Source organism: Seriola dumerili, unplaced genomic scaffold (genome assembly GCF_002260705.1).
Source record: "Seriola dumerili isolate Sdu_G_001 unplaced genomic scaffold, Sdu_1.0 BDQW01000056.1, whole genome shotgun sequence".
Lineage (NCBI taxonomy): Eukaryota > Metazoa > Chordata > Actinopteri > Carangiformes > Carangidae > Seriola > Seriola dumerili.
The window spans coordinates 5,376,730-5,389,544 of NW_019174311.1; the positions used below are offsets into that span (position 1 = coordinate 5,376,730).

At 39.5% G+C, this 12,815-nt stretch overlaps 2 protein-coding genes across 2 annotated transcripts in view; one reads left to right on the plus strand and one right to left on the minus strand.

Annotated features, from left to right (window-relative positions):
* Positions 1 to 465: 465 nt before the first annotated feature.
* On the minus strand, positions 466 to 5,734 carry LOC111219213 (transmembrane protease serine 11D-like). The gene is made up of 5 exons (XM_022741826.1): positions 5,713 to 5,734; positions 5,446 to 5,629; positions 3,307 to 3,500; positions 802 to 944; positions 466 to 702 (listed from the first exon to the last, which is right to left on the minus strand). Exons 1-5 carry the CDS (start codon positions 5,732 to 5,734, stop codon positions 466 to 468), a joined length of 780 nt encoding a protein of 259 aa, XP_022597547.1.
* A 6,655-nt stretch (positions 5,735 to 12,389) lies between these two features.
* LOC111219003 (sodium channel protein type 8 subunit alpha-like) overlaps positions 12,390 to 12,815 on the plus strand; it is a 38,355-nt gene continuing 37,929 nt past the window's right edge. Inside the window, exon 1 of the mRNA XM_022741537.1 lies at positions 12,390 to 12,717. Coding sequence (XP_022597258.1) covers positions 12,439 to 12,717 — 279 coding nt within the window. The 5' untranslated portion in view covers positions 12,390 to 12,438. The remainder of the gene's footprint in view (positions 12,718 to 12,815) is intronic.

Consider the following 12,815-nt stretch of genomic DNA (forward strand, 5'->3'; position numbering starts at 1 on the left):
CCTTGTATCTGCAGTTTTTCTTCATTAATTTAGTCACTTGACGTATTTTTTAATATTTACAGTGCTGTGCAAAAGCCTTAGGAAGGACGCTTTAAAAAATAACGCCATGAAAAGGTTTTATTTATCAGTTAAAGTCATACAAAGTGCAATTCTCCTGACTACACTTGTGCGCAGTTTTTTAAGGTAAGCCGTTCCAAGCATTTTGAAAGAACTTGCTGTGGGCTATGATGAATGAAGTGAATACACAGATACAGAAAGTTCTCATGCGAAATAACCAAAACTGCTCTAATTTTGGCAGAAAAAACTGTGTTCATGTTGGGGACCATCACTTTAATTCATCACGCTGACCGAGAAAAGAGCACTGGTGGATCTAACAGGCTGACTGGTAATTAATCCAGATGGCTGGAAAAAACATACACTGTCTCTCATTTGGCAGCGATATTTATTGACGACGGGCTGGATGTTTCAGAGCAGTATCAGAGCAGCACTGAGCAGAGCAGAGATCAGTCCTGTGTTCGGTCTGTGTGCAAAAGACACTGATGCTGTCTGACTTGTCTTCAGCCAACCTGCAAACCTGCTGGTTCGTGCGTACACCCCTGGCCTGTGAGGAAGTCCACACTCTTCCCCGAAGCTTGTCACTCCGACCACATAAAACCTCTCCTCATCCTCGCTGTAGCACTGCAGAGGACCTCCGCTGTCACCCTGAAGCAGACATAAACAGCAGCCATGTTGAGCTGATCTGAAGCCTGCAGCCTGTAGTGACTTTATACACATATATTATAAACGCACAAGAATCAGCACCTGACAAGAATCAGCCGCCCCGCTCTCCAATCCCGCACAGATCATGTTTTCAGTGACATGGCCGTTGTACCAGGTGATCAGGTTACATGTTGTCCTGTCAATGAGCTCCACCTCAGCTTCCTGCAATCTGTTCAACAGCCTGCCTACAGTAGTACACACACAAAATAGTACTCTACTTTTAAAGGGCTTTTATGGTCAATTAGCAATTATATATGAGAGCAATATTTAAAAACACGAGAGGAAAAGGCAACATTTTAATTTGACCTATTTAGCATTCAAAAGCAGTAATAAATATTTAATGAATGGTTTATAACACACTGTAATGTTGTGTTTATTCATGTATTAGTTAACACCCATAACTCTTCCTGTTGGCATCCACAAGCACAGTCAGATTTTGAATGGCAATATTAAAACAATGCTGTAATAATGTTGAATATGTCTTCATAGGAACCTATTCGTAAAAACTGCAAATTAAAAGACATATACAAAGTCCTTATAGCTGTGTACCACTACATTATAGCGTCTTATAAACCATTTATTTAAAGTTTATATACTGCTTATAAATGCTAAACAGAGGCAGCTAAAGTACAGTGTTTACAAGGAGAATCAAATCAGTTCAAGTAGAATAAAAATAAAATAAAATACAAATAGTAAAATAAAACAGGGTGTTTGACTATGTAACTTGAAAGAAGAAATTGCACATTTATACAATTATTTTCTGAGCAAAGATATAGTGGAGTAATGGCATCCTAAGCAGACCCTTCTATTGTAATCTGAGTTTCTCTGTTCTTAGTTAGTGTTTCTTTGTTAGTGCATGTTTGTGCACGTGAGTCCCTCCTGTTAAACTGTTGGTCCTCCTCATGTTGATAAAGCAAAAGTGACTTTCTGGAATTTCCTCCACTAAAGAAACCGCATTTCTGTGGATCTGAATTCTACATTTTGGCATGATGACAAAGATCTTCCAGCAATCTGTTTTGCGCCGCAAAGACTCATACACACACTCACTAGGCTTTGTTCTCACTTTCCCTTTTATTTATTTTTTTCTGTAATGTACTTTGCTTTCTATTGGTATTGTTAGTTGTTTTCTGTTTTTGCTATTAATCATGTCAATACTGTCAGCACAGCTCCTTAAGATTAAAAATATATTCACAAAAAAAAAACAAAAAAACAAAAAACAAAGAAAGAGGTAAGAGCACAGGCAGATTGGCAAGAAATCAAAACATCCATAAAGTTAAAGAAGTTTTTACCAGCTCCTTCAGACTCTTTATGGGCTCCATCTGTGCCACTCGTGCTTCCGGTCACAGCAGACATGTCTTTCCCAGTGTGACTCTGGAGCCAATACTGGTTTGGCTTTACTGAGACTGAGAGGGACTCCAGCTTCACTAACAACAGGCTCTTCTTTTCCTCGACGTGTAAGTAACTCGATGGCTACATAATGCTACATGTCTGTTTTCACTAGTAACCCTACAGCAGTGTCAGTGTCAGCTAACTGGCTGTTTGGTAAATGTTGCTATCGCTAGCTAGCTAGCTAACGGCTTTGGCTGGGTTGTTTTTTGTTGGCTTTCGTGTACACAGGGTAACTTTATTAAGTTGTGCATCTTTACGTGTGTTTACTGTTTACACTGGGCTTCATCACACCTTGCTGGCTGTGAACGTGAAGGGACGGCAGGAGGGGCAGGGGCTTGCGGCCAAAATGGAGGCTGGAGGTGTGGCTGTCGATCAGTGACGATCGCCTACAGATCTTAGCAAGATTTGGGTGAAGGATTTGTATTCATGCTGTAAATGGGCTGCTGTTAAACAATAAATAATAACAATGTTTTAGTAATACATTTTTTTTTATAATAATTTATCATAAATACATTTATTTTGCCTTTGCACAAGTGGCCCAGTCACATGTTGGGTTCCTGGTGCAGTCAGGACAATAGAGTTTGTTTAGCAAATGGTATCATGTCATTTGAGCTTGCTTGTCTTCACACATTGAACAATATTTATTAAAACGTTTAATGACTTATAATTTTCTGTAAGTGCAAACTTGCTTTATTATGATATATGCAGTTACAGGTGTTGGTAAAAGAGATTGATAAATAATTAACCATTTGGATTTTGATTGACAATTTATCTGTAAAAATATTATATATATATATATTTACTTTGACTTGACTTTATATAATTATGGCAACTTTCAAACCCTCTTGTCGAAGTCTTCCTTACAAAGTGTAGTGTTCATTTCAAGGACTTCCTGGTTAGGTAAATGTTGATGTGTCTGGTTGTAAAGTGGAACCTTATCCCTTCACAGTGAGTCTAAATCAGTCAGAGAAGCCAGCAGGGATTCGGTGTCCTGCTCAAGTGCACTTCAGCATTAAAATTCACCATCATGCCTTTCATGATAATCCTGCAAAATCGGTGCGTTTTTAAACCAACCTTTATAATAGGTGCTCCCCCATCCAGAGATGAAACAGTGGCTGAAGTTTAGGGTGAACTCATGGGTCACATTATGAGGAGTACAGATGGGTTGGACATGGTCAGTGAAGTTGAAGGGAGAGCTGAGGAGCACTAATGTCACATCGTTGTCAGACGTGATGTCATCGTAGTCCTTGTGCATTTCGACTCTACTGATGGAGTGGATCTGGGCATGATCTCCAGGAGCAGATAACACATTAAGTCCTGCCACCACACGGAAATGGGCTCTGCTGATCCACCTGGACACAAAACAGAACGACAAAGATCACATTACGAATATAATGGAGCCACTACTTTTTTCATGGTGTTTGCCCACCCCAAGGCACATGACACACAAGGGTTGGTTCCATCAGATCCTGCAAACAGTATCCTTTATTGCACAAGTACAACATAATGTAGGTAACACAGACTGGATATTAGAGTAAAACTTTAATGTTCCTCAAAGTAAACACAATCAATCCAGTAATTCAGTGTCCGTGCCCTCACTTGTCACTAAAACCATCTAGAGAGCGTAACAAGAGGAAGAGGCCAAAAACCAGGAGACATCCTGTGGCGTTCACAGCTGATAACAGGCCAAATCACATTGTTTTTAAAAAGCCAACAGCTCTAATAGACCTTTTAGTGCTGCCTCAAGGTAGGTAAAACTTCTGTCCTGATGGTAGGAGATTAAAGTGCATTTGTAAGTGACGCTGGGAGTCCAGCAAGATGAGCTGAGCTGTGTCACGTCATGTGATCATTCAAATTTACACTGATGACTTTAGAGCACACATTCACCAGCCAGACGTAGATTACAAAACCAACAAGATCACACAATCACTAGAGGAAGTATTGAACATCAGCTTGTCTACATTAAAATGTCTGAGCTGACCTAAGAGGAACAATCTTTGGTTTTTCCTTTTTATGAATAAAATCAGTGTTAGCTTCAAAGGTAAGGTTGTCATCCAAGATGGTTCCAGATATTTGTATTGCTGGACTGCAGTCACAGGCTCCCCTCTTAATCTTCAGTTTAAACTGTAACAGTGCAGATTGTAACAGGTAATGTGTGTTTTGCAGCCAATATTTTATCTATTTATTGTTACATATAACACAGGTTTGTTCTCTCTACAACCTATAAAAGCTCCTTGTGTGAAACGTTAATAATCAGTAAAATACCTAGCTTGGATCTTAAATGACACAGTCAGGCACCTACTCATATCCACCACACAGCCAACCTGAGCGTTTGCTATTCTTGCTTTGTAAAAATCTGGTCCCCCTAGTTGCATCCAAGACACCCTGAGGATAAACTCAGATGCACCTTTAAATGTGTGATGTTACTTTAGTTTTAACTTATGCCCATTGTTCCATGTAGATTGGCCTGTTTATCATTTGCTGCCAAGGCCCTCAAGCCTGTTTCTCTTCACATATTAAACAAGAGTGCACGTTTTCTTAATTAATAATTATAATACATTTCTTCTACACATTCAAGTTGCAAAAGCCTTTTGATAAAAAATAGATTTAAAAAGTAATTGAAAAGAGGATACTGTGAGAATCTGAGTTCATCGGGTGCGTCATTCCAGAGCTGAGGTGTCCCATTTAGTCTTTCACCTCAACATAGCAACTGTTGGTAAGTTCCTGCCGGAGGACGTCAGACTGTGTGTACAGGTTGATATGGGGTTAGTAATTTAGCCATGTAGTCTTAGGTCAGGCCATGAAGTGCTTAAAATGTAAGAAGTAAAAACGTCAGTGTAAAAAACATTTTTGTCAGAAATCTAGCTTCCACATTTTGTACAGTTTGGACTTTGTGAATTGTTTTCTGATTCATGTCTGTTAGGAGACCATTACAATAATATAAACATGAGAAAATGACGGTGTGTATGATGGTAACAGAGTCTAAATCTCAGATTTGAGTGGACTTTGGCATTAAAATGTGTGCAGATGCTATTTTTTCACTTTGAGTTGTTTCATGATGTTTTGTTAAGTCACATGTAAAAAGGTGTCAGACATCTTTTATAGCTGGAAAATGCAGATAACTGACAGTTAATTTAATGCCTCACCTTTGCATATGTTTTTGCATGTTATTAACTCCCTTCAGATCAAAGTTTTTCATAATGTTCTTACATTATTTTTTCTACCTCCTGTATTCAAACATAGATTGAGGTACATGTGACTGCGTGCAGCTCAGTTGGGTATGTGTGTAATACTCACAGGTACTTGTAGAAGCAGTGTGTGGCAGTCAGCACCCAAAGGCTGTTTAGGATTGTCCCGCCACAGTGGTGCCTGGACTGGATCTGGATGCTGACCTGCCAGGGCCATGCCCCCTCAGGAGCCTCCTGGCCCCCCATTATCCGAGACCGACCTGGGGGTGCAACTAGGGGCCGTTGCCCACAGCCTCATAAAAACAATCAAAAAAAGTTTTCATGTAATTTTTGAAATGACATCTCAGAGTTTACATTATTGTGTGTTAAAGTGTACGTGACGCTGCTGTGTTAGACATTAACACAGATAAAATTACTTTAAATGAGTTCTGAAACAGTCATTTAATTAATTAGTCAATCAACAGAAAATTTGTTTACATTTTACAACTGATTAATTGTTTAAATCCCAAGTAAAAATGCCGAAAATTCTTAAAAGTCTCAAATGTGTTGATTTGCTGCTTTTCTCTGTTTATATTATTATAAATGATAATTAAATTTCTTTGGAATCAAGGAATATGAATGTGTCACTTAGGTTCAGGGAACTTGTGATGGGCATTATTCACATTTTTCTTGGCAATTCCTTAAGCAAAGAATAAATAAGACAAAATAGAGAGAGAGTGGTGGAAGACATATTCAGATCCTTTACTGAAGTAAGAGCAAAAATATCATATACATAGAGTATATGATATTTTTTCTACAAGTAAAAGTCCTGCTTTCAAAATGTTACTTTGGCAAAAGTACAAAAGTATTATCAGCAAACAATACTAGTATCAAAAGTATTCATTATAGAATTATAGAATTATCAGAAACACTTAATAACACTTGTTGCATTGTTAATAATAAATTGTATATTATTTGGTTAATATTTCATGATGTATTTGTCAACATGTTGACAGTTTTAAGTACGTTATATGCCACACTACTAGTGGCCTAAATTTAAAAAGCATCATATTTTATAAGCGTATCATATTTTTATGTAAAATTTTAATCTGAAAAACAATTTAGAACAGCTGTCGGATGACGTAGTTATATTTGTCTCTGAAAGAGACTGACCTGTAAAAAAACGAGCCCAAAGATCGTTTGTTCAGCAGGTTATTATGATTGTCACCATATCATGTTTTGTTGTTTAGGCGACATCTAGTGGCCGTAGTTATTATGACAGGAGCAAAGAGAAAAGTGCGGTGACGTAAATAGTAACAGTAGTAAATAGACCATCAAAGTCCGTGTCAGGACGTCAGGAGGAGGTTGGGATGGATGGACAGAAATCTGACACAGGAGAGGAGGTGTCTGACTCCCATGTGATCCCAGCAGTTTATATTGTTCCTTTAACCCATGAGCGCTCAACAAAGTTAACCACGTTGTTATTATCTTATTTTTGTTTATCTTATTTAAACCCAAATCACGATCTTTTCATAAACCTAACCAAGTAGTTTTAGTATCAAAACTTGACCCAGCCATGAACGTTATTATGGTATCTACGGCCACGGTACAGTCGCGTGTTTATTTTGGTAACCATGACAACCGAGGTCTGGTACGTATGCAGCCGTATGGGGGCGCTATTTCAGGAGACACTCCTATGGGTCTTATCAAAGGGTTGAAAAAAACGATGGTTGTTGACTTAGTTACCACTGTCAGTTATAAAGAGAAGTATCTTTCTTAAAAGAAGAAGAAAAAAATTTAAATAGCTAATTTAAAGGCTGCTGTGAGCAACTGTAAGTTAACTACGTATATGGACAACTAACTAGTATAAATGAGACAACTTGACTAGATTCATACCAATTTGCCAACCAACTAATTTACAGAAACTAAAGAAGCTCGACCCCCCTGCTCTGCTTTTACTTACTGTCCTGTGGTGAAGTCAGAGCAGCCAAACACAGAGCACTCACAAACAGCAGAAGCCCCTTCAACTCCATGTGGTTTAAACTGCTGAAGACTTTTTTTCGACCAAAAACAACTGCATGTCCTTCTGACCAGTGACGTCATTTGTGAGAGTCACAACTGAAATAAAGTGTGTAATGACATCGTGAAAAAAATAAATGATATATAATAATGAAATCAATAAATAAATCTCATATTCCAGCTCAGATAATGTCTCAAAATTGACAGAATTTTTTAATTATTTTTTCAAAGAGTTTCAATTCATTTTGATTCAGTTCAGTTATGTTCATTCACACACTTACCTTACATAACAACACAAAGACAGGGGGGCAGGTTACCAGATTAAGAGCTTCCTATTTGCATATTAATTTGTGCTATTAAAGAGCAGAGTGCGGGGGGAGTGTATCAGTCTGATGCAGAGGCTATAAATGAAAATAGTTTACAATACTTCAAGAGGAAATGGTCCATATTTTAAAATATGCTCCCACACAAAAAACTTCCAAACATGTATTTGTTCAGACAGGTGAGCTTCATTGGCCAAAATAAACCTTATAGTTTACTTATGTGTTTGTAAACGAATGTAAAGAGAAGATGCTATATAAGTATACATAATGTAATTCATATATTTGAATGGACTATTTTTTTTTTTGTAATTTTGTATAATTTGAAACATGTATTATATAATGTTCCTTCTCTCTGTATCTCAGGACATGCTCTGGTCTTCTGGGAGATGTCTCTGACTGACTACCGTCAAAACCTGACAGCCAATAAATTCCTGCACTACAAACTCACCACACTGAGCCCACGGTGAGCCAAATGCGTTTTGTCAGAAATAACCATGTGCACGTTTTTCTGTGCACAGTCTCATCCAGGCTCATCCCTGAGCCCGGTGAGCTCTGTTCAGTGAGCCGCACTCTGGGGTTTGGAGGCTGCAGGCCTAAATGACCTTTACGATTTCACGAATCGCACTTGCCGACACTCCCTCACATTCTGCTGAGAGTCATCAATTATGCAGGGAAACTGCTCGCACTGAGGGGGAAGATAGCAGCAACAATATGGCGACAACCGCAGTTTCTCCCCAATCTTTTCCACATCTGCAGTCCTGCAACGGCTTTCTGGATTCATTGTAACGCTTACAAAGTGAGTATCCCTCATTTATAATCGCTTGAGAAAAAGGCACGTATGATGTTAGGTGAGGGCAGATTTTCTCTCTGTCGGTATCCTTGCGTAAATGTCGCAGAGCTGCACACTGCTCTTTTTTTTTGGAGCGGGATGGAAGAGGGTGTCTGCATTTGCTGAGCATCTATCGGCTGGACTAGAGCAAGGGGACAATATGTTTATCAATGATTTGATATCGATGGCAAGGAAATTATCGGATTAACTATTTCGTCGAGCATCCGAGGCATTGATTAGACCTTTGTGAGAGAAAATGTCTCGTAGGTTCGGCTTCAGGTAGGGCGCCGTCTGACCGATCCAGCCCCTCAAAAAGCCAAAACCTGCACATTTCTTTTTTTCAGATTTTGGTCACTATATTTGGCTTCTTTTATATACCCTCCGGATTACAGGATGATGTACTTGATTCACCACAAGGCGAAAAAGGGGCTGATGCTATGTGAGTAGCCTGATCCTCCTTCCATCATCGACAGCCAAGAAATTGACATTCCTCCAGGTGGTTTTTTTTTCGGTGTGGCAGTTCCATCAGTGTTCTCTAATGCTCGTGTTTGTTGTGTTTCATCTCATGTTGCGGACCGTGTGTTGTTTTTTATGCTGCTGTCTAGCTTCATACTCTGGGCTATCTTGTGTACAGATAGAGCTCTTATTGATTTGGCAGTAGACATGGCTTCACGGGTGTGGTGCAGATCCTTCAAGGCAACGCGCAAAAACGCACAGAATACCCCCCACCCCCAACCCCCACCAAAAAAAAAATCTATCGTTTTTACATTTTTTTTTTTTTTTGCTGAATAACAAGAGGGACATATTGCACATTTTTATTATGATACATCGACATTACACTTGTGACTTTGACAAATGCACGGTTGCGTTTACCACAGCGTGACATTTTCAACATACAAACCACCCACTGCAGCAACACCGCTTCGGCCAATTTGGTTGTAGCGGGCCACTTCTCTGCGCAGTACAGCCTCCAGCTTCTCTCTGTGGCTGAGCAGGACTTTTCTATTCAATGACATATTTTAGTGAAAACACACACACACGCACGCACGCACGCACACACAAACACACACACACACACTCCTATAATGGCGTCTACAGGCCATGCTTCTTAATTAACAGCTTTAGTAAACAAGTCTCCATTTCTTTACTGCGTCTCTGAAAATGAGAAAATGATCGAGAAGGTGCGAGAAGGTGCTAGTTTTCTCTGTGAAAATGATTGCATTGCCAAGCCTGGGTGTAAGCAGTGTGCAAGCCCACGAGACCCGAGACACAACAGGGCGATTGTTGTCACCACGACTCAATAACATTGAAGAGAATTGAAGGATTAAAAGTGCAGGCCTGAAGGCGTCGAGCGGAGAGCTCAACGTGAAGGCCCGCTGTACAGCAAAACGGTTTTTCCAGACAGATCGGTTATGATTTTTCTCTCTCCATGAACCCTGCATGTATGCATTCGTGCTTGTGCATATGTGTGCATGTGTGTGTGTATGTATGTGTGTGTGTGCGCTCCTGTGGTGCTGGAGCGGACAGCGCCAGCAGAGCAGCAGAAGGCTCAGCGACTGCAAGGTTCCGGGGTCCATTTTAAAACAGACGTCTTGGCTCACAGGCTGCATGTTTTCTGTGATCCCCCCCCCCTGCCTCCCTCCCACCTTCCCATACCAGGACAGATAGAGTGGAGTCTTTTCCTGTCTGATATCTGCCTTATATGTCGAGCATTTTTAATTAGATTGTGTTATGCAAGAGGGGAGCAGGGAAGTGACAGGCCTTGTGATTCAGATATGGTTGATTGTGCTGTTAAGGCGGCATCCACCTTTCTCTCCTCCACCACCACACGCTGGATAACAAAGGTTTGTGTGGAATAACGGTGGGTGGAATACAATGCAAAAGAAAGGATCATAATGTTAGAAATACTGATTCGAGTCATTTGTCGTCTTTCAAACAGTCAGCGTGTCAGTTTCAGGTGTGGCTGTGTTTCTGCTGAACCCTTTCTCCCTGTCAGCTCGCTCCCCTTTCCTTCAGCACTGCCTCACATTAGTACATTGACCCTGAAATGTCCTGCAGCTTGAACAGTTGTCATGTAACCATCGTACCCTTTTTACATCTAAGTGTGCTGGATAAAGGCTCCACTGAGTCATGCAGCCATTAAGTGTGCTGTGTTTTCTGTCAGCCTTTCTACAGCTATTCAAAAAATCATGAGGAGTAAAATCCTTAAATGGGTCTGTTGTCTTCATTGTCAGAGGTTTAGTGCAGGAGCCAGAACTTGTTTCCAGCACTGGGTAAAAGAAATTTGAGATCATAATTATTCACAGCATTAAACTGTTGGTGCCTGAACACAAGATCGAGCTTAACTGATGAAAAATATGTAAATTACATTAGTTTTGTGTCTTTGCACAATGTTAAGAATTGTGACATTAACAAATCAGCAAATATAGCAACAGAAAACATGAAATTATAAAATAATACTTCCTGAACTTTATAAAATCAGCTATCAAATATAAAAGCTAAAAAGGTGGACTATTGTTTTGAAATTACACCCATGATTTCTAATGTCACTCATCAACCTCTGCAAATGACCAAATATGTAGATTTTTGATATATGCATATGAAATATGTCTAATATCATGACCCAGTAAAATGTATTGTATCATTATTTCTTCTTTCTTCAATTTTGATTATAATCAGCACAGCTTATGTTACAGAAGCACTTTGCTGTATGCATACAGGGTGAGATTTGTGATGAGAAAATACAGAATAACAGAAACATCTGTTCTGCTGTGGTACCTTAAAGGATAGCTCCAGGATTTTTGCCCCTATGAATCATTTACATGTGAAAACATGAGAAAATAAGGCCCAGGTTCAAATATCCCAGAGTTGTCCTTTAAGATGAAATGTGCATCATCTCAGTCTAATCTTGAACTTAACTTATCTCTTTATGTGTGTGAACCCGGAGTAATGTTTAAGTAACTTGTGAAACATAATGAAAAAAAAGGAAGTACACTTGGTTTTGTTCTGGTGCATCTGAGACAAAACTCTGTTTGTGTTTCTGCCTTAAGGTTTTGGTTCCTTTCTGCTTTTACAAATTCATGAACCGTCACATGTAAAGATGTAATTAGCTTGGTTTTTCTTTACTGTTTTAAAATGATACTTATGTCCACAAAATATAAGATGTTGCTCAAGATAAACCTTTTTTTTTTTTTTTTGGATCCATTGTCACTGATAGAGTGAGTGAAACACAATTGTTTTAAGTCTCCTTGGCTGTTGAACATCTCAGCACTTGTTCTCCCTGAATGTGGATGACAGATACACAGACATTCTACAGATCATGACCATGGTGTATCTTGTTACTTGTTACAATCACAAAAACAGTTAGTATACCTTTCTTTATCAAGCAGTTGTAGTTCTCTTTTTTTTTTCTTTTTTTTTTTTTTCAACATTAATTTAGACCAAGGGAAACCAGCAAATGAATAATGTGGTAAGGATGCAACATTCAGGCAGCCATTTTTGTAGTACTTCATGTTATCCAGAGTCACTTTTGTGGAATCAAATATTTGACATGTACTTGAATGGATTTACTGCATTTTTCTGCCTTTAGCTCGTATTTCTATCACCAGGACGTCATAACTGTATATGGAAATGTATGTGTATGTGTGAACATGAATGCATCAGTGTGATTTTCCCTATACATTTTGTCACATGGTGACAAGCTTATTCCTCTACATGAAGAAATATTTTAGGGTAAAGGTTTATGTTTCTAGCTGGAAAAAAAAAACCTATGATGTTTACATATACAACATATCAGATGTGAGCTCTGTTTTTTAGAAAGTAATGTTGGAAGTCATGAACTCCATGCAGAATGGCCTGTTGGTTGACCTTTCCTTTTTGTGTCTGCACCTCCTGCAGAGCTGCTACTGTGGATGGTACAAACCTAAAGACCAAGTAGCTGCAGGATGAAAACATGGCTGCACCCCTTCTTGCACCGCCAGGACCTGATAGCTTCAAGAAGTTTACTGTGGAATCTTTGGTGGGCCTTGAGCAGCGCATCAATGAGGAGAAGAACAAGAAACCACCCAAGCAGGACAGCAGCTACCGTGACGATGATGACGAGAACAAGCCCAAGCCCAACAGCGATCTGGAGGCTGGGAAGAGCCTGCCCTACATCTATGGGGACATCCCTCCAGGAATGGTGGCGGTACCACTGGAGGACCTGGACCCATACTACCTGAATTCTCAAAAAGTGAGCTTACATAGACCTGACACACACACACACACACACACACACACACACACACACACACACACACACACACACACACACACACACACACACACACA

Coding starts and splice junctions, on each gene's coding strand:
- LOC111219213 (XM_022741826.1), bottom strand. CDS start 5,734: ATGTCTAACACAGCAGCGTCAC. Junction 3,501..5,445: donor CACTGCTTCTACAAGTACCT/GTGAGTATTACA, acceptor TTTTGTGTCCAG/GTGGATCAGCAGAGCCCATT. Junction 703..801: donor GGGCGGCTGATTCTTGTCAG/GTGCTGATTCTT, acceptor TGTCTGCTTCAG/GGTGACAGCGGAGGTCCTCT.